This window comes from Cucumis melo, chromosome 10, assembly GCF_025177605.1.
Source record: "Cucumis melo cultivar AY chromosome 10, USDA_Cmelo_AY_1.0, whole genome shotgun sequence".
Lineage (NCBI taxonomy): Eukaryota > Viridiplantae > Streptophyta > Magnoliopsida > Cucurbitales > Cucurbitaceae > Cucumis > Cucumis melo.
In genome coordinates, this window is record NC_066866.1 from 15,855,028 (window position 1) to 15,881,833 (window position 26,806).

The window sequence follows — 26,806 nt, forward strand, 5'->3', positions numbered from 1 at the left end:
ATTTTTTATTATAAGCCCGTTAAGCTTTTTCTGTTTTCGAAATAATTCTATTATATGCTTTGTTATATTTTTAAAAAAACCCTTTTCTTTTCTTTTCTTTCTTTTTAGTTATTAAACAACCAAATTCTTGGCCATTATCAAGTATTTTGTAAACAGGTAAATAGACCCCCGATGACATACTTATTTACTTCTACTGTTGGTATGAAGCATCAGTAATTTGTCTACCACGATATAAACAACATTGAAAATTAAATGTGATGAACTTCAACTACCAATCTAAAATTTGAAAACTTATACATGTAATTAAATGGTTGAACAAAAAATTAAGAAAACAAAATTGTAAATATATAAATCAAACTTCTTGTCACATAAAATTACACCAAATACACATGACAATCAACTCTACACCTTAAACCCAAATTTCTAGACCCAATTCAACTCTCCACCTCAATCCAACCCAAATATATATGTAAATATTTCCAAAACAATTATTTTGTTATGTTCAAAACTACCCAATGATCCACACAGGGGCAGTCTCTTAAAAGATTTGTTTGTTATACACACAATATGTATTTATGTTAACTTATTTCATCTGTCCTTGTAAACATGGCTTTGCAGTGAGCTTTATGGGTTGTTTCATTTGAAAGTCTGAACCAAACTCGCAAAGGTGAAATAATAATATTGTTCGTCCTATTATCGCATTTTTAGTTCATAAACCAAATGGCTCACATGTCATGTATCCATGATTCGAAACTTAAATAGTAAAAATCATAAAGAGACTTCGGGGGATGAAATTGTGAAAAAGACAACCTAATAAACAATGAGAAACCAGATGGTGTTTTCTCCTCCACCTAACAAAAATGGTTCCAACAAACTGTCTAACTTTGCACATTTTCCTTACTCTTCTCACTTCTTTTCTTCGTGATTCTTACCTTTACTACTCAAATGGGGCAGGGAGGGACATCCAGAGTAGATCCAGCTTGAATTTGACCCCAGCCAATAAGACGCCAGTGCTTCTCAACACGACGACTTAGAGCAATCTTCTCCCCCTTGCTGGTGCAAACAGGAGATGTAAGCTGCAACTTTGCTAAATCGTTCTTCACTGCAAGTACTCTAGCTCCTGTAGACATGGATCCTATGTTCAACATTAGAATCTCCCCCTTGGCCAGTTTTGATACTTTTCCCTGTCTTTCTGATCCTTTTGTCCTCACACCTAGGAGCCGCCGTAAAAGGAAAAAGTTTACCTGAAAAGATAAGGACAAGTCTCAAAACAGATATTCTGGACAATTTCCTCCAACCTTTCTCAAGATCAAATCATTCACAAATTTGCATGTAAAAAAGAACAAAAAACGATCCAAGAAGATAAGACCTAACCTAACAAACAATTAGAAGAATGATTAGAGGCCATTGCCTAAAGAGAAGCATTATATTTGAACCAAACCTCCTCCCAAGATCTCTCAAGACCTCTACAAATCATACAGAGAACTGTAGAAAGCCAATGTGCATTAACATTCGGCCTTTACCAGAAGGGTGAATGCAGGAGGGCTTGGGTTTAGGGATGCACCATTAAGCAGAAACAACTTAAAGCAACCAAACAACTAAAAACGAGTAGGCCCACTAATTGTTTCCAAAAGAGCACAGAAATTCTTGCTTTAAACAAATAAACAAATAAACAGCAATCTGGAAGATGAAGGGGACGAGCCGAAAGAATCTTAGAGTAGTCTCAGATCGCAACTTAAAAGGTCTCCACATCCATTAAATAAGAGTACATTCAAATTATAAGAACTTTACCTCTAGCTCGACAAAAACATCAGGAAGTGATCCAACTTCCCCAAGAACCTGACCTACCAATCTGTCAGCACGAGTCAAAGTGGGGTCCATGGTTGTGCCAACCCCAATAAGACCTCCAGGGACTGCAAATTGCAGCTCATTTTGCTCAGCATACAAAGAAACAATCCTCGAGTATATCGGGGTGCACTTTATGTTACCACTTTCATCCTTAACAACAATCCCAGGACGAACTTCAATAAATTGATTCACCTTTAAAACACCCTGGAAATAATACATTTTCAAATTCGTTAGCCACACATAAAGCACCAGAAAAACTGTGGACAATTTTTCCAAAAGGTAAAATGAATTAAAAATGTAAACGGTGACATGAATTCCTTAAATAATGTTATCCAAAACAGGTTCAACTGCAAAATTCAGGTTGGTTGAAATCAAAACATCCAACCACCAAGAAGTAATTAAAAGAAATAACAAAAATTCTGATTTTTTTACTACTTAGATGATTGCTTGAACTAGTACAAATGTAACTCAAACCAATCAAAAAACTTGGACAAAGTTCTTAACCGTATAACTCAACTTATTGAACAAGATCATCTATATGCAACGTCAAAAGCCTCTTTTTTAACTTTAACACCAACGATTGAAAAGGATAAATCACATTTGTCAATTCAAGCCAAATTCGAACAATTGTCTTTGTTAATGATATATAATAAAATTTTCCTTCAACCACAGCTTAAGCTTTTGGGTGAATTAGTGGTTCAATATGGTATCAGAGCAAGTAATCCAGGGATGTAAGGTACTAAAAATCAACTATAAGGTACTATTACAGCTTTACAGACCATCTGAAAGCTGCTTTAAGTACTTCATAGCATGACAATTTCAACCATAAGGTACCATTACAGCTTAACAGACCATCCGAAAGCTGCTTTAAGTACTTCATAACATGACAATTTCAACATAAATTGACGATCACTTCTTTAAGAAAATAGTATTAAGTATATACCCGTAATATGCTACCACCAGCCACACCTCCTTTGATCTCATCAACTTCAAAACCAGGTTTGTTAACATCAAAGGAACGAATCACAATCATATTAGGAGGTGAGACGAAATTCCTTTCTGGAATTGGAATCTTTTTTACAATATATTCGCAAACGACATCAATGTTATACTTCAGCTGAGCAGAAATTGGTACTACTGGTGCACCATCAGCAACTGTTCCCTATCAAAGATTTTAAAAAGACAAATTGAATACAATTAAAATCCTTCACTATGAAAGTTGCATATCCTTTTCTAAAAGTAAATAGACAAAATTGTTCGTACGAGAATATAAATAACCTAGAGGAAAGAGAATAAACTGAGCTAACCTGAATGAACTTTTGAATAGCTTCATGTTGATTGATTGCAACATTTTCCTGAATAAGATCAACTTTATTCTGGAGGATTATAATATGCTGAAGGCGCATAATTTCAACAGCAGCAAGGTGCTCAGAAGTTTGAGGTTGAGGGCAGCTTTCATTGGCAGCTATCAGAAGTAATGCTCCATCCATAATGGCTGCCCCGTTAAGCATGGTAGCCATAAGAATATCATGACCCTAGAAAAAAAATTTGAACCAGGTTATGGTAGCAGCAGAGAAATAAGCTTTTGTGGCATGTGAATATGTGATGGTGAATAATCCACCATATGATAAAATCAAAGACTGAAAATCCAAGATACTCGTAAGAAGATATTATCCATAAAATGTGTAAGGAATAATATATTTTGTCTTCTATCATGTTTCATACAATTCTTAGCCACACAGATGCAACAATTCAAAGCCTTACCGGGCAGTCGACAAAGGATACATGTCGCAGTAGTTTCATCCTGCAATTTTCAAACCCAAGCACATCACACAAAGGACTGTCTTCCTTTCCACTTCCATATGCCCTACAAAAGCATGTTGACTACGTTAATCAAATACTGGAAGTCATTGACCTTTTAGGTACAAATAGGAGTGCAAGCTTAGCAATATATAAAAATAGAAGAAACACCCACTTGTAGCATGCAGGCCGAGGGCACTTGTCATCTTCACATTTGTATATCTTCGCATTAGCATACCCCAACTTAATGGTAATGTTACGCTCCAGCTCATTCTTAAAACGTACAGTCTGCAGATTAGACATTCCATTAATAGATCCATCAGAAAGCAGAAGTTATAATGGTTTTCTGGGAAATTCTACTCATACGACCTAAATTTTGAAAGAAAACCACTTGAAATCTGTGCTACTTGCTCTAAGTGAAATCCAATGCAATAAAGCATCCATGCAAGTACATGTTATTGACACCATTGTGAAATATGTAAAAGCCTGGGTTTTAGACAAAATATTAATAGCAATTTTTTCCATGATGGTCAATAAGAAAAAGAAAGTTTTACGTAATATCTTGTTTGATTTTCTGTTCCTCTTATAAATTCATACCATGCTACTATCATTATGCAGAAAAGGAAGAAAAATAGAAGGGAAGAAAAGTTTTGCACCAAAGGATAACCAAGGAACCTCTATGGAACATAAAATCCAACCAACAATCAAGCCAAAGAAGTAAAACAGAATAGTGCAATAGAGAATAGCGACCGAGATTAGCCATCAGTGATGGAAAGAATAATCACCTGGACTCCTGAAATTGCCTTTACAACAGTAGACTTACCATGTGCCACATGACCAATAGTACCTGGGAAAGATGAATTTATTAATGTACTGTCAACTCTGATAATAAGATAAGATCCCCAAGTATATAATGTTCCGGTATACACATATGGTGTAACAAGGATTAAAAATGTGCAATAAAAGAATCACACAAAAGAAAAGTTACCAATATTGATGGTTGCTTGACGAGATATAACTTCTGGAGAAAGTGGATGGAGCTTTGTCACATCCAATTTCTTTAAGTCTTGTTCCATTAAACCCTTCCGCGACATCTTGGTTGAATGTCTTTATGCAAACAAGTTACGGATGTCTGTCTTGGTTCTTTGTGAAAGTTAAACCAGAGAGTAACCAACCTGCCCCAATCCAAAAAAAGAAATGCAATTATCTGCACGGCCACCAACCAAGCGCACAATGGTTTAAATAGAAAACATTTAAGGAAAACAGCACTATCTCCCACATCAGAAAATGACTGCATAACTGCTTGAACATAACTGCATACTTGGAAAGTAAACTAATTTAACACGTAGAAAATGACTCTGAATCATAATAATAAGCCTAAACCCTTAACATCAAAAGGTATTTAAAAAATGATTTCAAATCCAAATTTGTTGCTGATATAAAATAAGAAAATGATACTGAATCATAATCCATCACCATCAAATAAGTTATACACCAAAAAACAAAACAGAAGAAAAAGGTAAAGAACTTTAGATGAACGATCTAGGGCAGAAGCAAAAATACATAAAATGATTGATGGAAAGAACTTGCCCCCTGCGAATTGAGAGATTCTGGAGATTGAGCAACAGTCCGTAGCGCTTGGAAGGGGAAGGCGAATGTACTGCCGGCGAGAAAAAACTGGCTATTAGGCTTTTTTGCACGAAATTGGCAGACAGGTTAGGGATAGTATTTCATTTCTTTTCTATTCAATATTTAACATTCAGAGTCATATTGGGTCGAATTAAGCGACATTTTAGACCCAACCCTTCAAATGGTAGGTTCTTCGAAACCAAAAACCCTTCCTAAGCTATAAACCCAAACAAAACCAACTCCTCAAAATTCGATAAAATAAGCGTTAGATTGGCTCGGTCCCAGCCCGTCCGTTTGCACTTAACTAAAAATTACTTCAGCCAAGAAGTTGCAGATAGAAGTACCCAGTTGCAATTACTTGAAGTCATAAAAAAGAATAATAAACGGGTTCATCCATCAAAACACAATAAATGATTGAATACACACAATCCATCCATCAAAACTATACCAGAAATTGAAGAAAAAGAGATGCAGAAGCAAGGAATGTTAGTTGCCGGACCTGGTGATGCTCAATCAGAAATTTCTCTGTGTTGAGAGCGACGAGTGAGAGATTACCGGCGGCGGTGGCGTCAGAGAAAGAGAAGCTACCGGCGGCGGCGGGTGATGAATGTGAGAGAGAGAAAAGAGATCACCGTCGGAAGAGGGAGAGAGAGAGATAGAGATACTACAGGAAGCTTGCGTTGTACAAAGGCTAGGGCTGCCCTCAAAGAAATTGGAAGCAATAAGAGGAATGGTACAACACAATCTCTTCTCAAAATTAAAATGGAGAGTAATAATAATTTTTTAAAGTCTTCCTCTATCTCTCCCAAAATAAGTTCAAAAAATTAGACTAATGACACATATTTATTTACTTTTACAAAAATAAAATAAAAGAGGAAAATTTGTAGGAAGCTAACAAAAAAACCAAATTAGTGTCTATGTAAAAAGTCCATAAAATTTGTCCAATTCAAGTTTATTCTTCCATCTTTTTCTTCTCTTCGCTCCGATTTCTTTTGTCATCTTTATTGTTTTCCTCTTTTTTTTTCGCTGCGATTTCTTTTCATCGTCTTTCTTCTTTTCTTCTTCTTTCTATACGTCGTTTAATCTTTCCATCGTCTTTCTTTTTTTCCTTTCTTTTTTTCTCTGTGATTTCTTTCCATCGTATTTTTTCTTTTCTTCTTCTTTTTTTTTACGTCGTTTAAATTTGAGTAACCAAAACTTAACTTACGTAGTTTGCTATTCATTATTAGGGCTTCTGAACTTGCAAGAAAGAAGAAGCCTCTATGAAGGGCAATCAAGATATGGGGGTGGAGATTTAGTAAAAGAAAGAGGTAAGCGTGCTTTATGTTTTGTAACATAACTTAACTATTTTATTTTAGGAATCATGTTAACGTGTACTTAGGAATGTTGCTTTGACTATCCTGCAGTGGTAGCCATTGAAAATCTATTTTGTGCAATCAGCTTAGACATATGTTTTAGGAATCATGTTCACACATACTTAGGAACTTGATACTTTGTTGTGTTAATTATTCTGCAGTTATGGTAGTCATTGAAAAGCTATTTTTTCAATCCGCTTAGACATATGTTATAGGAATCATGTTGTTTTGTATTTACTTTGGAGGAGAGGGGCTAAGGGTAAGTTTATGCTAAGTTGACTTGATGCAAACTAGAACATTGCTTGGTCTGTAAAGATTGAATCAAAATTTACATTTGCAACATTTATATACAATGCTTATGCCTATGCTTATGTAGTCGGTGTTTTTTTTTTAATCTTTTGCATTCCTTATGGGTCTTTTATTAAAAACTTTGGTTGTATGAACTTTGGACGCTTATTTTGAAAAGTTTATTGGTCTGCTTATTAAGAAGGTGATTTTTGTTTGGCATGTGCTTAATGTTTATGCTTATGTTTATGCATTTTCCGTAATGAATGTTGGCTAAGGTTCATTTTCTTCAAATTTGTAGGTAGTTGAAGAATCCATGGACCATGGTATCGATCAAGTTCTCATTTATGCGTCAGTTTGATTAGATTAGGTCACACATACATGTAATATTACAGTAAATTTATCTTTTAGATTATTGTAAAATCTTTACTGATAATGTAAGTTATATTTTTTTATTATCAATATAAATATCTTTCCAAACATATGTGGGTAATGCTGAAATTCAGTATTTAATTTTTTTGAAAGAAGAAATATATGACAGAAAAATATGTGTTGCGAAAATGAAGAATAACGAGACCAAACATGTGTCGACATATAAGCCTTTATTAAACATAAATAGTGTCGTTAAAGCACATTTCTTGACAACAATTTTGTGTAACGAAATATTTACAAAGACAATATATTAGTGTCGAGTTATATTGAAAGGTGACACACTTAAAGCGTCGTTATAAGAGTATTAATGACAATATATTGGTTTCGAGTGATAGATAATGGTGACACATTTAAATTGTCAATGCAATAGTATTAATAACAATATATTTGTGTCGAGTGACAGATTACGGTGACACATTTAAAGTGTCAATGTAAGAGTATTAATGACAATATATTTGTGTCAAGGTATAGATAATGGTGACATTCTAAAGCGTCAATATAAGGTTTTTAATGACAATAAATTTATGTCGAGTAATAGATAACGGTGACACATTTAAAACGTCAATCTAAGAGTATTAATGACAATATATTAGTATCAAGGTATAGATAACGGTGACACATGATTTGCGTCAATATAAGGGTATTGATGACAATATATGGGTGTCGAGTTATAGATAACGATGTCATATTAATTGCGTCAAGGTAAAGGTATTAATGACACAATTTTGATGTCATCTAAACATATTTAATAACACGTTTTTCAAAGTGTCGTTAAATAGCCTTTCTTGACTGTGACTTCAATGACGCGAAAATTGTGTCGTTGAAAGTCTCGTTAAAACCCATATTTGTAGTAGTGTAAATAACTTTTCTAATAATTTTATATGTGTTTACTTGTAATTTTGGATAAAGAAAGAATCTAAATAAAAGATAATGCATTATTTTGTTGACATGAAGAAGAAAGAAGAACAAAGAAAATAAGAAAATAAAGAACTATGAACTAATTGAAGAAGATGGAAGAAATAAAGTGACTGAAAAGAATCGCGCAGAACATCGGGGAATTAAAAGAAATAATTGAACGACAAAAGAAAATACAAGAGGAACAAAAATAATTTAGACAAGGACAGAAATAAATTCTAAGTTTGTTGAAAATGGTAATAGATTGCTTAAAGAATATTCCACCGAAAAATCTTCCACAAGAGTCTGTAAAAGAAAAGGAACTTGAACTGACTTTGAAGAAAAACAAATCTCCTTCTTGCAGTCGGAAGTTTTGGAAGATAACAGTAATGTTGATAACGTAGTAAAACTATGTGACAAATTATTTATCTATGGTAAGTCTTTGGTATATGATATTTACCCTTTTTTGTTGTAACTATTAGATTACTAACTATAAAATTTCTTTTTCTTATAAGTTGAAATTGAAATTGAAAACCAAACCCAACAACTTCAAACGCAAGAGTCAAAACCTATTATTGCAATGGTTACTTTGGAAACTCAACTCAAGCGTTGGGAGATGACTAGATATATGCCAAAAGTAAAAGAAAAGGTTTCATTCCTTTTATTAAAATACTTGATTTTTATATGGACACTGGAAATAAATCATTGTCCATAAGTGTTTATCTTAAACACAAAACAATAACAAATTGTATTATTGTAGAAGATTGAAGGTGAAGATATAAAAGAAACTCTGATAACTTAAGAGTTAGAGGATGATCATGAAGAGAAGGTTTCATTCTTTTTATTAACAAATTGTCTCTCTTTTCATACTTTTAGTAATTATCTCTTGTACTTTGACTTTTTATTGAATCTTAATAAGGAGATTGTCTTCTTTTTTTAAAAAAACATTTGCTATTATGGATAATCATGCTAGAATTTATGTTCTAAAACTCGTAGTTTATAGTTTAAATTATATTTTATTCAATAAAAGTTGTTATTGAGGACTTATTAGTGAAAATTGAATACTATAATCTTAAATCAAATCAACTAAGATCTTGAGGCTATCTTTGTAGTCTTGGAATTTTATGTAGAGACATAAACTTGGATCAAGTTCGAGTATATAACCCAAACGGTCTATAGTGTGTATGACTAAGGTTGAACATCTTATTCTAGTGACACTATGGATGCAGCCCATTTTGTAGTTAGTACAAAAGATATGATTCTTAATCGTTCATGTAAAGACATGGAAATTGGAGCATCTTATGTAAAGAGCTTACATAAGACTAGAACCAAGAAATAGTCACTTTTAAGTTATAACACCACTGACTATATAAAACTGACTATTTCGATTATTGATGACCTAGGTAAGTTAATCTTAATTTTAATCTTGAGCTAATTATGAACTTATGTTCAAACGGAATTATCATTAAATTTGCATAGGTGAGGGGAGCTCAACAGTGCTGACCCAATAAGCCTCTGATTTCAAAGGTAAGACCGAGTAGATGGTTAGGGACATAGAGTGTAAGATGGAATTCACTCTTACCCGCTTTAGGATTAGTAGATAGGTTATTTCCTTAAGAACTGAATCTAAGTCTTAAACAAGGGGCCAAACCTCTAATTGACTCGAGAAGGATTCAGTTTATAAGTTGAATCTTAAAGCAATTGTTCAATAGTGGGTCAGTAGGACTTAAGGAGCAATATGTAATCTCGAAGGTAAAGTGGTATTTTGACCTAGTCGAGATTATGAACAACCTGTGAAAGATTAACTTAATGATCATGGTTATATTAGATGAACACAAATACATATAGTGAGGAAAGTGCAACTATAGGATTTTAGTTGAATGACTTGTTAGTTAACGAATGTTGATTATCTTGGTCTAAAAGTGTTTAGGAATCGTTGGAGTCCATGATTTATAGGTCAATTAGGTTCCCCTACTAGCTCATATCGAATTAACTTAGAACAATATGTTAGAATAATTTGAATTAGGTAAAGAGCGAGAGATCGTCGAATATATGTAATATAGCCGTTGATTATAAGTTTGAGATAGATCTTTATGTTTACATATGATTTAAATAGTAAAAATATGAATACAGATTCATATTCATAAGCTCAAAATTGATGGAAATGATCAAAATTCTAAAAAGTCAAAATGTTAACTTTTGACTTTGAAAAGTCAAACCTTGACCGACTTTATATTCAAACGTGATTTGAATTTCGAAAAAATAAATGCAGATTCATGTTAGGAGGTCGAAATTAGTCAAGACGAACAAAATGGTAAAAATTCAAAATGTTGACTTTTTACTTGAAAAAGCAAAAGTTTAACTTTGACTTTAATGATCAAATAACTATATTGCCCTTTGACTAAAGTTAGTGGAAAAATCCAACATTTTGTTGGATAATCCGATTAACACGTAGTGGGATAAGTGGCTACATGAGATATAAATACCTAGCCCACTAAATTCCACTAATTATTAATGGAAAATGAGGTGTTGAACTTAGGTTAGTCTTTACATGCAATAGTTGCATGTGTTTTGTCTATTTAAAGGCTTGTTTTCAAAATTGTAGAATTTTTTTTGGCAAATTTTAATTTTTGAAATTAAAGCAAAAAGTGAAAAAAAAAAACTTACCTAAGTTCTCCCATCCCTAATTCCATTTCCATCTCTCTCTCTCTGTCATTCCTTTACTTATCGGATCCCACAACCCGGTTCTAAGTCTAGAGAATAGCGGATCAATTCTAGTGGTCGTTTCGAGTTTGTGTTTGTGAGGAAATTATGTGGGTCGGGAAAACTTTGAAGGTACGTTTTCTATTAACCTAATTTCGTTTAACTAAGGTAATATATGCATGTTAATTTCTAAATTGCTTAGATGTAATTAGAGTAAAATAGATCATGTTTTTCTGTTGAGCATGTCTACCGCTTTTCATTAAATCATAGACTTTTATAAGTTTTTATCATCAATAGATATTTATCATTGTCTATCATTGATAGACACTTCTGTCATTAGACAATGATGGGAGTATGAGTGTCTATCTTAAATAATATAAAATAACAACAAATTGTATTGTTGTAGGAGATTGAAGGTGAAGATATAGAGAAAACTCATAGTGATGATGCTGAGAAAGATAAAGGTAAATATTAGAAACTACGAAATGCATATTTGTACTGAATTTTGACTTTTGGCATCTCATTTTGAGATCTAATTTTTTTTTCCCTTGATTTTATTCGATTTAGCTATATTATTGTTGGGTTATAGAAAAAATTTTGTTGAATAATTGGAATTCATGATCTACATTAAAGTTTAGAATTATAGTTTCATTATACTTTCATTGGTCGAAAGTTTTTATATGATTTCATCTTATCTTAGTACTCTTTTATGCCATCCTTATGTTTGTGGAAATTAACTTCAAACTGTTTAAAACTTGAGTGAGATGGACTTCTATCATTGTCTATCATTTATTATATCAGTGTTGGAAAAGAAACACACTATTTTGTTCTTTAAAATTTTTTACCGTAGTAGGTGTTGTTGTTTATTGTGCTCTATAATTAACTACCTATTTTGTAAACGTATTTGAAAAACCTTGTAATAATGAACCGCTAAATCCATGTCTAAAATAGAAGGGTTCTGTCAAGGAAAGAGTTCTGATTTAAAAGATTTTGAAACTAAGTATCTTGGAGTATGTGTTTAAGATAGGCGACGCAAGGAGAAAAAGGTATACATGTAAGACCTGTAACGCGAGAAGGACTAGGTGTGAGGCCCTAATCCAGAGAAAGATGTCTTGTTGAGGAGAGCCTTGTTGGAAAGTTGTAGCTAAGTGTTGAGATATCTTGCAAGGAAGGATGCGAAAGAAGACAGACAACGTGAAGAGAAAGTGTTAGCCAAAGGATTCTATCACATAAGGGTGAGTAACGCGTTAAGAATAGCTGGCGAGAAAGACAATGTGCTGAGTGAGGCAATGACAAGATACTGTGAGAAGTATATGTACCCAAGAGAGTGAGGCAAGGAAGTAATCGTCTTGTCAAACAACATAACAACTCGTTATGAGAAAAGAAACGACGGTAGCTTCTTCAGGAAGAGAACGGAAACAGTCAGACAATTAAGAGTTTAGCTTTCCAATGAGATAAGGTGTGCATCTCAAGGGAAAGTCAAATCGCCGCTGAAGGATAGGCTATGTGTCGAGTTCGAATCGGTAGCATAATGTGGTGCATGCTAAGATGACATGTGTAAAGTGCAGAAGTGACCTTTGGATGTGAAAGGTTTCTATAAATAGGTCGAAATGCCTAATAAAATGGCAGTTTTTACTAAAAGAAAAGTGTGGATTTTTCTGATGAAGGAAAAAGGAGAAAGATTCAAATGCTGAACGGACGAATCCTCCAACTGTCGAAAAAGAAAAGCAAGCTGAAATTCGAGAAAGGAGAAGCCAATGCTAAGTATTTTGTGTGAGTGACACGTTGTTTTAAAAGCAATTATTTAAGTATGGTTTTAAGTTACACAAGCAATAGCTTGTGAGTGACAAAATGGTTTACATATTGTATCAAGAATAACATTACACTATTTTATTTTACAAGCATTGTTCGATGAAAATGAATGTGATTCTTTGAATGATCAAGTATGTTTTATGAATCCTATTTCTGATGGAAAAACGAGACATGCGCAACGGGAACAAGGGTCGAAAATTACTCTAAATGCAACTAAACACTTTACTGATTAACATGCTAAAAAAACTTAATTCAAACTAAATTAGGGTTAAGAAAAGCACTTACCTTTGTAGCTTCCAAACTTCTCGAAATCTCCTCATTCTCACGATCAGGGACCACCACTAGTGTTTACTCGTTATTTTCCAGATTTAGAACCAGGTTGTGGGACCCATTAAGTGAAGGAATAATTAGAGAGAGATGGAAATTGAGGAGGAATTTTGGTTTGAGATTTGGGAGAAAAACAAGTTTGAAAGTGATTTTGAAATTCATAAAATCAAATATTTTCCAAAAGTCATTCCAATATTTAAATAAACTGATTACAAAATTGCATGGAATTAGATTATTAAATCTGAACACCTAATAATCCACTAATCATTAATGGAACTTAGTGAGCTAGGTGTTTACATCTCATGTAACCACCTATCTCAATAAGTGTTAGTGAGATTATCCAACAAAATGTTGGATTTTTCCACTAACTTAGTCCAAGGGCATTTTGGTCATTTGACCATTAAAGTCAAAGTCAAACTTTGACTTTTTATGTTGATTTTTGGCTATTTTGTCCGTCTTGACTAATTTTGACCTTTCAAGCATGAATCTACATTTCTTTTTCTAAAATTCAAATCACATTTGAATATAAAGCCGATCAAAGTTTGACTTTTCAAAGTCAAAAGTTAATATTTTGACTTTTCATAACTTTGACAATTTCCATCAATTCTGAGCTTCTGAATATGAATTCCTATTTTTATTTTTAATATTTAAATCACATTTAAACTTAAAGCTCTATATCAAATTGATAATTGACACTTATATCCTATATATTCGTCGATTTCTCTCTCTTTATCTAATTCGAATAATTCAAACTATTCCAACATATTATTCTAAGTTAATTCCATATGAGCTAGCAGGAGAACCTAATGGACCTATAGATCATGGGCTCCAACGATCCAAGATTAACTGGCTAAACCCTTTTACACAGAGCTAATTAACATTTGTTAACTAACGGGTCATTCCACTAAAGTCTCGTAGTTCCACTCCCTGCACCTAACTAACATTTGAACATTTGGTTTAAGGTCCAACCTATAAACCGAATCCCTCTCAGGCCAATGAGAGAGTGGAATCCCTTGTTCAAGACTTGGATTCAATCTTTAAAGGAATAACCTATCTACTAACTCTAACATGTGTAGGAGTGAATTCCGTCTTGCACCTTATGTCCTTTACCACACATCTGGTCTTACCCTTAAAATGGGAGGCTTATTGGACAAGCGCCATTGAGATGCATTCACCTATGCAAATCTAAGGATAATACCGTTTGAATAGAAGTTCATAGTTAGCTCAGGATTAAGATTAAGTTACTTACGTCATCATAATCAAAATAGTCAGTCTATATCATCAACAGTGTTATAACTTAAAAGTGACTATTTCATGGTTCCAATCTTATTTAAACTCTTTATATAGGATGCCCTCACTCTCATGTTTCTACATGAATGATTCAGGATCACATTGTTTGTACTAACTACATAGCGAGCCGCATCCATAGTGTTCCCAAAATAAGACGCTCAACCTTATTCATAAACTATAGACTGTTTGGACTATAAACTCAATTAATTGGATTCAAGATTATAGTATTCTATTTTCACTAATAAGTTCTCAATAACCATTTTATTGAATAGAATATAATTTTAACTGTGAACTACAAGTTTTAGGACATAAATTCCAACAATTTCTATGACTACTAAGATCCATTATGTGAACATTTTCTGATAGTAAAGTGAAATTGATAAATATTTCTACTAACCTGAGTATTCTTTGAAAGATGGTAAAACGTGTTTTATAAATAGTGGTAAATGATTTCCAATATGATTTCTAAACCTGGGTTGATCTTCGTTCTGAAAAGTGATGTTTATACAGGATGCATGTTGAGTATTCTTTTTTCTATGTTGATGATTACAAAATGCTTTATTGACTGTGTTGATTTGTGCTATGAGAAGAAATAATATTATACTGTATGGTTGTGGCTTGATCTATCGCACGATGCTAGATGGAATCCCAGGTAACTCGTGTGATACTGGAGAGAGCAAATCTCATGTCAATGGGGGGAGGATTCCCAAGTCGAAGCAAGCTGTGAGAAATATGTGGTGAGACACTGTTGGTTATCCCAAGTAAATTGCATGATATTGGCGAGAGCAAATCCCAAGTCAGCGAGGGGATATTCTCAAGTCTCAGAATGAGCTTGTTGTGAAATGATTCTAGCATATGGCGTTGTAGCACTTGCTATGAGAAAGATGTTGATAAGACGTTAGTGGAGTGTAACTATCAATTTAAGAATATGAATGTGGCGAGACGTTGTTGGATATTTCAAGTAACTCGCGTGATACTGGCGAGACGTTGTTGGATATTCCAGATAACTCGCGTGATACTAGCGAGAGCGAATTCCAGGTCAGCGAGGGGAGATTCCCAGGTCTTAGAATGATCTTGCGATTGTGATCGTTGTACAGTTTGGTAACTCACTGCGTGGTTATTGAATTGTGCTAGTTATACGATGTACGTTAACTGTTCGTTGTGACAAACCTTAATTGTTATAACTTACTGTTTATTTATTTGTGGATTCCTTGTGATTTCCCAAAAAGGTTTTCTTAAAACCTGTCGCTCACTAAGTCTGTTTGACTTATGTTTTAAGTGTTTCCCTCCCCCAGGTTGTCAAGCGTTGAGGCCATGCAAAGGTTAGTTATGAGGCTATGTAGCCAAGCTAAGGAGGGAATGTAGAGTATTTTTGTAGTCTTGGTGCGTTATCCATAGAAATTTCTATTACGCTTAAAGAGTCGATTGATAAACGGGTTGCTCCTTAACACAGATGGCCCGAGTCATAAGGAAGGCTAGAGCAATACCCAAGTTGGTGAGGTCTAACTTGGTAAGCCAAAGAGTCGAAGTGAGGGCAAAAGTAGCCCTAATCATCGTTTGCTAAGAGAGGTAGTTGGGTGACCTAGGCGAAGGAGGAAGTGCCACCTTTACACTTGTAAGTACCCGTTACAAGGAGCAACATTAGTGGCGAAATGCAAGAAAGGAGACTCCGGAGGATGTCCTTGGGTTGGACTACTGATGACTAGAGGAAAAAGGGCTGAGATTGAAGTCTTATACTGCAGATCACCTTGACCCAAAGAGAGGAACCTTGGTGGAAGAAGAAAGACGCGAGAAGATCAGAGTTAGTTTAGTTTATCAAAGCAAAGTGTAATTTGTAATTTGTAAATTGTAAGCCTTAAGTTAATAAAGGAACGAGTTTAAGTTTTTCGTTGTGTTATATTTTCTTAAGTTGTTTCCGCTGTAAAAAGAAGTGAAAGTCTCAAGGCTCAAGTGGAAGAGCTGTGTTAAGAGACAAAAGAAAACATTGTTTTGCTTACTAGGCGTTTAGTGCATTACCTTGCGAGAAGTATGTGATGAATGTCTAGACGGCACGCTCTCCATTTGGTCATATGGCGTGGCATTTGAGGTGGGGCGTGACACTAGGCATGGTATTGTAATGCAAGGAGATCGAGATGCTATGCGATGAAAACTTAGAATTTCAAGGAAATCTCTAATCCTTGATTTGACAATCGATTGTGTTAAGTTTAAGCTTAAGCATGAGCTATAAGCTGACACGTGTAAAGTTGTAAGTAGGAGTTCACAAATTAAGAGAAGCTCAAAGATGACTAATCTGATTTAAGATTAGTATAAATAGAATTGAAAGAGACTTAAGAAGGTGCTGATTTCCTAAGAATTGTCTAAGTGTTAAGCTACTAAGTGAAACACTAGGCGAGAAGGAAGATCTAAAGTTAGGCTTTTTGAAAGGAAGGAAACTTAGTATTTTGTGAGTGATTTTATAAAAGAAAGATGTCTTCAAAATCTTTTCTTTTTAAGTCATGTGTTGTACGCGTACACTACTATCTGATATTATTGTTGAAGTTAACATTATTATTAAAAAGAAAGTTATAGATTGTTGTTTCTTATTTGGTGATTGTGATGCTTGTATGTGAGTAAACCATTAGCCTTATCCCTATTAATGAGCTAACTCTTATGTAGTGTACACTTAAAGGGTAAAGGTGTTTGAGTCAACAACCTAAGCAATAGGAAATGAATCAAGGTAATTCCCATAGGATACTAGTGAAAGGAATCACATGCTTAAACGTTGGATAGTAGTCAAGTGAATTCTAGGTCTATGTGGCTTGATGCTGGTGAAACAAATCCCAAGTCTATATGAAGGAATGCTTCATGTTCTTGGGACAAAGGGATAAGTAAAAGCTAATGCATGATTTATATGTCTTTATGAAACGGGGAGTTGAGAGCCTGTTTGCGAAAATGAAATTGATTTTATGTGATTGATTTGCATTCCCAAAAAGGATTTCAAAATCATCACTCACTAAGTACTTGATTTATGTTTTAAGTTTCCTTCCTCAAGTTATCAAGGTAATGAGGCCAAGTAAAGAAGAGCAAGGCAAGCAAGCAAGGCGTTAAAGACATAAATTTTATTTTAAGATTTGTTATAAAGAAAGCATAAGTTTTGTATTGTATCTAAATTGCTAGTTATTAAGGAATAAAGAGAGGTTGTTTGTTGTTTTTCCGTTATGTTCTACTTATCAAAGTTGAGTCGTTAATTTTAGCCAATGAAGTTGTTTTGCTTACTAAGCGTTCAATGTGCTATCACGCGAGATGATACGCATTGAGTGTCTAAGCGACACACCTCCTCTTGATCACATGAAGTGATTTTGGAGTGGGTCGTGACATGAACCACCTACTTTGTAAATGTTATATCTCAAAAATAGATTTTAGACTAGTATTATATACATGCAGATTCTTTTTTGTTTCCTATCAGGTATTTAGTGTTATATGACATCTTTCTATAAGTTTCTATCAGTGGTAGAAACTAATATGAACATGTATTAAAATTTATATATCACATGAGATAAAGCTTGACTTGACTTTTCTTGACTTAAAAAGAGAAAGGGAGCTTGACTTAACACGAAAAGAGAGAGGTTAAGTGAGAGGGATGCAAAGTTTGACTTGAAAACAAACAGCTCTACCCCTTATCACAACAAGGGAGACAAGGGACTTTTTGCCTTCCTTAAGTTTAGGATACGAAAACAATTCCTCCTTATTAAAAAGAGTGATTGACAGTGAATTTTTAGTTTTTTGGTTTAATAGGGTGGGAAAGGTATTAACCCCCTTCCCATGCATGAAAAATTTAAAATAGAAGAATTGATAGTTTATAATTGAACATGGAGCTTCTTTCTATTAGTTTCTATCAATGATAGACACTGATAGAGAGGTATCAGTTTCTATAAGTGATGAAAACTGGTATCAATGTGTATCATAGTGTGTATAAGATTATATATCACATAATTCAATTCTTTAGGACTTAATTTAAAAAAATATACATGGAGTTCAATGTGATAACTTTGATAGACACTGATATAAAGGTGTTAATGTGTGTCATTGTATAAAGGTGTCAATGTCAATGTTTATACACCACATGTTTCAATTTAAAGATGAATATAAACAAAGACATCGAAGAATTTTATTGATATAAAGAATTTGAAAAATTAACATTCATAAATTCCAATAAAGCCATTTGGGAATACAACAGAAAAATGAACCTATAGTGATTACATCATTGATTAATTTGACTAATTTGACGAAGTTTGCAAGTCCTAAAATTATGACCCTTACCATGATAACTATTACATCTTGTTGAACTACTACTAATTTCAGGGGATTCTTAATTTTTTAGGTCTTCTTGCTGGACGTTTAAAAATAGGAGGTAAATGTCATGTCCCGCCCTAAATGCCACCACCTGCAACCAGATGGATGCGTGTCACCTAGACATCCATTGTGTATCTCACCACGAGATGACACGCGGAACACTTGATAAGCGAAAAAACTCACTTCAACTTGTTTCTTTGCAAAGCTCTTACCTTGGGCTTTAGAGACTTCTACAACTCATTATAGCAGAAATACTTAACCCTTGGATTTTACTCCATCACCTAGTTTTCAATACTTAACTCAAATTCAACTACTAAACGATAAGTATAAATAATAATAATGCAGGAGAATCAACATAACTTCTCTTTATTAACTTAACACTTTACACATAGTTCATACTTTAACAATTATATTCCTTTCTTCATATGGAACAAAAATAAAACGTAAGTTCTAAACCACACGCTTTCATCCATCCACTGGGTGGTACTCTCACGTCAAGGTCTTTAGGAGTATAAGAACCCTTTCTGATCATTCTCCTTGATCGCTCAGCAACCCAACTCAAGGACAACCTTTGGGCTCTTCATCCTTAGCTCAGGTCTTCTACTCATTATCTTGGGCCACACAAAATTATGATGTTACCCTCAGCACTTCTTCAGAACTGAGCTATTGTCCTTGGCGTTAAGAAGTGAAGTTCTTACCTACTAACTCCTTAAACTCAATATGGAAAGACATGGCTTGCCTGTCATATAAGTTTACATAACAATCCACATTTTCCTCCTTTACTTGGCTTATTCACCTGACAGTCATTCTTTACTTAGCTTCAACGCCTGATAATCTAAAGAGGGGAAAACTTAAAACGTAAGTCAAAGACTTATTGAGTGATGGGTTTGGGAAATACCTTTTTTGGGGAATACAACAAGTTCAATCATAATAGCAATCTTAAACTCGTGAACACAAGTATTCATTGCATCAACACAAAGTTTCACTACAATTTACAAACATAGTAATCGTAAACAATTCTATGTGTTTCAGTTCATCAAATATTCACCAATCATAACCGGGACCTATAATTCTCCCATCCGCATCTAATCACCTAGACCTGGGATTCATTTCACCAGTTTTTACCTACCTAGACTTGGGATTCACTTCACCAACATCTCACGTTAAACTTGGGATTTCCACCAGTATCTTGCGATATACCTATGATTTCTATCAGCATCTCATAGCACTCAATTCTCATTTCAAACCTAGGATTCGCTTTCACACTAGCATCTCATTACCTAAGCCCGGGATTCACTTCAACAATGTATTGCGATAGATTTGGGATTCACTTCACCAACGTCTCATAATTCATTCCTCGCCTAGATCTGGAATTCATCTCACCAACATTTAGCTTTCAAGCATACAACCCATTCTCTTTTAGACTTGGGATTCACTTCACTAACATTTACCACCTAGACCTTGGCTTCACTTCCACCAATGTCTCACGTTAAACCTAGGATTTCCACCAGCATTTTGCTATAGGTCAATAACACCACACATTATACAACCATTACAATAAAAAAATGAGAACATTAGCTTAATAGCTTACTTTCAACGCATAAACTCACAATCATGACAATGTCATACAACAAACAATAATGTGTGGCTACAAACAAAATGCTTTTCAGATATTCATTCTTAAAAGTACTTCTTTCATTTACAAGGATCATAAATGAAAATATTTCTGTTAAAACAACCATTCATTCATTTAGAATCACTTTATTTTTTATTTATGAAATCATTTACAAACATTTATTCATTTATAAATATCACTCATATAAATAATTAGCCTCAACTTTTCTCCCTTTTTCTTTCGACTTTCTCTTCTCGCCTAGTGGTTCCTTCAACCAACATCTTCAACACTCAAAATCTTCTCTTAACAATTCATCGAAACTTCTAATATCTCATGCCTGTTTCTTCTGATCTTTGGTCCTATTTATAGTGACCTTTCACATTCAAAGATCATTTTCATGCTTTACACGTGTCACTTTACCCCTTTGACGCTCTATGCAACCAACCCAAGCTCGACACATAAGCCAGCCATCACTTTGCGATTAGACATTTTCCTTGAGACGTCAACTTTATCTACTTGGAATGCTCAATCCACCTAACTCTTTTCTCGAGAAACAACATACATTTACTTTTCCTTAGAGGATCCTCTAGTCTTTTCAACAGACACTCATTCCATCACAACATACTTAGGTGTAGGTACTTTTCCCGCCTTACCGTTCCAATGCCTAGTTCTTAGAATCCAACACATGCTTCTTCTTCGCTAGTTTTCCTCATTGCGTCGCTTACTCCAGTGCTATAACACTTAGACTCAAATATTTCTCTTTGAATTACCTTTTCTCTCATCACATTGTTTCTCTACATAATGTCTTATCTATACTTATATAAGTAATTTTATCTAATGTGGTTCCTCTTCAACATGACTCCCTTTTTTAATTAGGGCATCATAGTAAAGCTCTAATGTCGTTATTTACAACCCTCCAATTTGAATGAACTCCAATGGGTAGAACAGAACCCATATATGTCGACAATAATATCTCTAAATGATAATAATCAGACACATAAGAATAAGTATCTAGGTTAAGCATTTAAAGAATGACAAGTGCATAAGAATAAGGAATCTCATGGAAAGCACATACTCGACAACTACAAGATTATCCCAAGTTCAACTTTACTATCAATGGTTTATCACTAGCCATTACATTATATTTAATGTTGTTGATATAGTGAACCTAATAAATAAAAATAGAAAAAGAAATCTGTCACCCCCCCCTCCCGGACTACCTGCTACCTTAGACCGAAAGATGGCGTGAAGCCGACGAACAACGTTTTTCTATACCTGTATCGTCGACTCTGCTTAAAACTTTCATGTGATGAACTTGCCAATCTAGTATATAAACTATTGTACATGCCACAAAACACAGCGGATCCTAGGCTAGTCAAACACAGCTAGTCAAACACATACATGAAGTGTACCTCAAAATTTACCGATTTCACGAGTAAACCTAAAGACACCTTAATCAAAATATAACCAACAAAATTTACACAACTACAGCTCCTAAAGCTTATACAAACTGTGGAGTATCAATAACATACAAGGGTGTGAATACATCACAACACAACAGACTTTATGCCCAACTCAAAACAAGTACTGGCAATCGATAATGAAGCTTCCGCAGACTAAGGCAATCTATCAGGCACCGGGAAGTCGATCTCTACCTAGAAAATGGGTAAAACATTTTGGAAAGGGTGAGCTATGAAGCTCAGTGAGTGACTCAGTTTAAAACTATGAATTTAAAGATAAGAGCACGTGAAAACTTTACACATATAAATCTGTTTATACAAGTCGTAAATGTAAATGTGTAATAGTAAGAATAACTTCCTTAAATACTCAGCATGTTCATCATTGAAATCTAGCAAGGCATATCAAGTATATCGAAGCATTTTAACTAACATGACGAATCTACGTTGTGTAGGGTACACCTAGTACAACACAAGCACTACGATGTAGTGGGGCCCGCCCAGCACTCCCATCGTCTTTGTCGTAGTGGGGCCCGCCCAGCACTCACGACAGCATCGTTGTTACGGAGTACACTCAACGTCAACAACGAAATCTAACCAGTGTGCACACGGTAATCTCTAGCCTTAGGCTCAAGATCTCAGTCATGTAGTTAATGAAAATTTCATAAATCATCATAAAATATTAAAACATGCCTGCCTATAAATTTTACACAAAGCTCGAACTTTACTCAGCTCTTTCGTGGAAAATTGTAGTTCTTAAAACAAAACTTCATACTAATTCATGCTTTGCTTAAAATATTATGGTTTAAATACTTTCCAAACATTTAATATCTACGTGCTAGCATAAATTTCTTTAAGAAATCTAGTCTCCAAATGTATACTTGAAAATAGTCATGAAATTCAAATACCTTTCATGGCTTCGTAAATAAACATTTATCGCATTCAATCATAATAACAGTTATGGAAAATATTTCAAAGTTGGTTTTGTCACTCACAGTCTTGGGCTAGATCCTTGGTCTATAAGCTCGGTTTAATTCTTCTCGGCCTGCCAACAACCCAACCGAGTATTAAAACCCTAAACATTCTGGTTTCCTAAAGATATACATAACATGTCGCACCAAAGATGACGCTCACGAAAACAAAGCTTAAGAAATAAAATCCTATTTCAACAATTCTCTAAAATTTCCAGATTTCTAACATAAACTTCAAAGGACTATACCTTTCTCAATACTTAACCAAAATGAGTGTTCTTTATATCAAACTCTTCATTTTGAGATCCTCTAAAACATACCTGAAGACATATAAATCTGATTCCCCGTGCATAAACACATATAACCCTCAAAACAGAACCACTTTCAGAATCGCGCGCACACGACCTCTTTAACTTGTTCCTACAATTTAACCAAGTTTTAGTCGTTTTTGGTTTACAATTTCTTCATGAAAGTTGTAGTAAATTGAATAAGCTTTCCAACCATACCAAATAGAGATTCTAACTCCACCGATACACTCTGAAATACAAGAAAACCTAGAGACCTCCTGATTTCGAGTGAAAACCAACTGCCCTGTTTTCTTCATCAAAAAGCACCAAATGAATATCCGAATTTGCTCCAACGTTCTTCATAAAGTTTGTTTAAAAATGAGTTAACTTTCAGTAAATGTAAATCTCACCTCTTAATTCCTTTTGAAGAGTTCAAACCGAATTAAAAACCAGTGATGTGCAGAATGAACTAAAATTCAGCCATTGATACACTTTGCTTGAGTTCTTCTCCTCTTCTTCAACCTCAAAATTCTAGTAAAATTTCTCTTCTTCTTCCAAACTCTCTCTTAGAAGTTCTCTGCAAATTGAAGAAGGAAAAAGAAAAAAAAAATAAAGGGAACTTGGATGTCTTCAAAATCTTGGCGGTGAAGGGAAGAGAAGAAGAAGAAGAAAAGAGAAAATGAAATTTTCTTCTCCTTTTCTTCGTTTTGTCCTTTCTTTTCTTTCTTTTATTTAATTAATTTAATAAAACTATTTAATATATAAATATATATATTTATATTTACACTTAATTTCCATTTTCTTTTTCTTTTTTTCCACATTTAAAGAAATTAAACCATGAAAATATCAGGTTTACAAAATCAATACTTACAAATAAACATTAATAGTCCTATCACAGTCTATCACTAATAGACAGTGTTAGACTTTTTTTCCATCAATTTGATATATCTAAATAAAAAGAAGGAAAAAGAGAGAGAACTCTTACCAAGAAACTTCTTGATTCTTCATGTTGCTTCTGTAATCTATTTTCAGTCTAAGGAGTTAAAATTGGTTTCATTAAAAAACTAGCTTTTCTTCGATCATGAAACCACTTTTGCAAAAACTCTCTAATTCCATCAAGTAAACTTGCAACAGGTAAGTTTCTATCCTCTTTCAAAATCAAGTTAACATTCTGAAGCTTTGTTATCATCATTTTGTACCTTTTTCTTCATTAATATGCACAAGACCACCTCTCAAATCATTCATTACTAAGATAACTTCGTATGTTTGGAGTAAATTTTGAGAAATAACACATTTTTGGTTTTACATTTCAAAAGTAGCACACTTTGAGAAAACTCGTAATCTTGTTTTCTTAGTCAATTTCGACTAAGTTCGACCTCGAGATCATTTGTAAATTCTAAAAAAATCTTTCACTGAAATTTCAAATGACTAATAAAATATCCCTAGAACCCTAAACATTATATATTCTCCTAAAACAATAAACGACAAATATTGTGCTCAATTCAGCCGAGAAGTGAATGATTTCGCTTCTAAACTCAAATGAATTTAAGTGATTTTTCCTCTACGAAAGTTTTTGAACTCATTTATCCTCTTAAATTTCTCAAGGCGAAGCATTTTTAACTATTTCATAGTTTGGGGTTTACTTTTTAGTTTATGTTTTATGTTTTGAGTTTTGAGTTTGAAATTTGAGGTGGATGGGAAACTTTGTAATTGGTGGTCTGATGTGGTTAGATGTACAATATTATTTTAAGTTAATGCATGTGGTCTCCTTCGATGGATCTCAATGATTTCATCAAGGAGGGTCGCAAGATGAAGAATCTCTACCAAGATCTATGAAAATGTCCCGAGATTCATTGAGGAGTCCTGAGATCTGATGTGATTTACATGCATTCTGAGGGCAATCTCGGGATCAATTTTGCCTGAGATGGGATCGAGATTACCTTACCGAATGCATGTGAAACCCCTATCTCGTGCTATCTCGGATAATTTTGTCCAAGGTCAAGTAGCGTTTCATGTGGTTTCCAATTGAGATTGAGTTGAGAGCAACCCGAGTTTTAACACAGAATACTTCTTTTCTTCAAATATGTATTTCTTCTATTTTGCAAATCCCTCTTGTGACCAAAATCAACTTCAAGGATTTCTTCCTTGAAAACTTGACCTGTTGTTCACATCTATTAAAGACCGTGTCAAGTATAAAAAATAAGTTAACACTTAGGCAACTTCACATGTCTAGGAAAATCGTCTTTATACACTTCTTGGATGTAAAGTTGGTGTTCAATGGACCTCTCTACCATTACATTTTGTTAAGAGAGGTCGAGGAGGGATGAGATAACACAATTAGTTTTAAGTTACTAGGTGAGAAGGTCTCCTTTTGGGCTGGAGGACTTTGACATAATTACAAGGTTGAGGTATAGGCCCATACGTGAGTTCCAGTTTGAACAGGACAAGGCCCTTCGATTAAAAAGATTATATTTGCGGGATAGGACAAGCATGAACGACTATGAGTTTAAGAAGGATTATCCAACCCTTCATTTTGAGAACGACGAGGATGTGATAAAGATGTCGATATTCTACTTCATCGAGCTTGCGATGATGGATTGAAAGAGGAGGCAACATATGGATTGGACGATGTTGAGCCTGATTGATGACTAGGAAGACTTCATCAGCTACGAATGAGGTGAGTTGGTATGGTCCAAGACCATTACTAGTTTGAAAAAAGGTAGTTAATGGAAAAGTGACCTTGCACAAGAAGAAACATGGGAATAACTAAGTCCTCGAAGTCGTATGGCCTCTACTTATTTTCCTTCACCTTTCAAATTTATGATTATATGCTTACCGTGTTCATTATTTTAGAACTTATATGCATATGTTAATGATATCATTGTATTTGTAGGTCTGGGCCTACAAGACAGTGTCATTCATCAATGGGTGAGTTGTCTATAGGGAGTCATCATATATGATACCACACATCATGTGATTGGAGTTGTACATGCTCACCTGGGTTGGAGGTGATTGAGTCCTAAGTCTTTAGGTCGCAAATGGTATGTTACAATTCATTTTCTTCCTCCACATTCACTATAGTATTCTAGGGTTTTATTTCTTAATTAGCACCTATTGATGTATCAATTTTAGGCCAGGATACATGAGATTTAGGTATAATAATGAGGTCTTATTGCATGAGAATAGAGGAAAACAGAGGAAAAAGTAGGCCATTTGATTAATCTGCGAATAACATGATACAAAATAACCTTATCCCTGTTTTATTGTATTTTAGTGCTCTAATCACATGATTTTAGGTAAAAGAAGTGACACTCGGTATTATAATGGTTATGCGAGGAGATGAGCTCAACCTATGCGGTGATAAACAGAGTAAGCTAGGCAATATAATGCACTAGTAAACAAATTTGGTTGGCGTGATTATCAGAAAAAAGACAAAAGGCTGTCTACGCGGCGGCCGATGTAGCTTTCCAGAAGCATTAATGACATTTGGAATGTCCTGTCAACAACAAGCCTCGCTTATAAATAGAACCTCTCACTTTAGAACAAGGTGTGCACATTTGGCTGAAGCGCAAGTTCATACATCGTCTGTCTTCTCCCGTTCCTTGAGTTTTAGGTAAGAGCTTAGAACAAGAGAAGGAGAGAGTTTATCCCCTTCATCTTCCCCCTCATCGATAAGCAAAAATTAGAGCCAAAGTGTAAACCCGATATTTTCTTAGTCTATTTGATTTTATTTTATTTTTATGTGAAATGAATAAAAGTAAAATGAAAA

The 26,806-nt window shown here is 34.3% G+C and overlaps 1 protein-coding gene and 1 long non-coding RNA gene across 10 annotated transcripts in view; both read right to left on the reverse strand.

Moving 5' to 3' along the window:
- The window catches only part of LOC107991707 (uncharacterized), an 84,776-nt gene that overhangs the window by 50,328 nt on the left and 7,642 nt on the right, over positions 1–26,806 (reverse strand). Inside the window, exons 1-5 of one of the 6 annotated variants that reach the window (XR_007824253.1) lie at positions 23,448–23,659; positions 23,257–23,341; positions 23,071–23,170; positions 22,775–22,824; positions 21,543–21,977 (exon numbers count right to left, since the gene is read on the reverse strand). The exons of 1 other annotated variant lie outside the window; for it this stretch is intronic. This is a non-coding gene — a long non-coding RNA (uncharacterized LOC107991707). Of the gene's footprint in view, positions 1–21,542; positions 21,978–22,774; positions 23,051–23,070; positions 23,171–23,256; positions 23,342–23,447; positions 23,660–26,806 lie in introns of those variants that run through there. 4 more of the 6 variants (XR_007824255.1, XR_007824254.1, XR_007824256.1 and 1 more) reach the window with 4 other exon arrangements.
- On the reverse strand, positions 669–6,079 carry LOC103499107 (eukaryotic translation initiation factor 2 subunit gamma-like). Of its 4 annotated transcripts, none has more exons than XM_008462001.3 (10): positions 5,777–6,035; positions 5,239–5,308; positions 4,637–4,823; positions 4,434–4,495; positions 3,824–3,936; positions 3,613–3,715; positions 3,156–3,383; positions 2,792–3,010; positions 1,792–2,052; positions 669–1,244 (listed from the first exon to the last, which is right to left on the reverse strand). In XM_008462001.3, exons 3-10 carry the CDS (start codon positions 4,740–4,742, stop codon positions 942–944), a joined length of 1,395 nt encoding a protein of 464 aa, XP_008460223.1. In that variant the 5' UTR covers positions 4,743–4,823; positions 5,239–5,308; positions 5,777–6,035; the 3' UTR covers positions 669–941. The 4 variants fall into 4 exon arrangements, with proteins under 4 accessions (XP_008460223.1, XP_008460224.1, XP_008460222.1 ...); XM_008462002.3 differs by having other exon boundaries at positions 5,212–5,308; XM_008462000.3 differs by lacking the exon at positions 5,239–5,308 and having other exon boundaries at positions 5,777–6,079.

Bases quoted from the DNA above. Each gene is read 5' to 3' on its own strand.
- LOC103499107 (XM_008462000.3), bottom strand. From the start codon at position 4,742: ATGTCGCGGAAGGGTTTAATGGAACAAGACTTAAAGAAATTGGATGTG. The intron at 3,716-3,823 runs GTGGGTGTTTCT...ATGCTTTTGTAG, and splicing joins CCTCGGCCTGCATGCTACAA to GGCATATGGAAGTGGAAAGG. The intron at 3,011-3,155 runs GTTAGCTCAGTT...AATCTTTGATAG, and splicing joins CTATTCAAAAGTTCATTCAG to GGAACAGTTGCTGATGGTGC.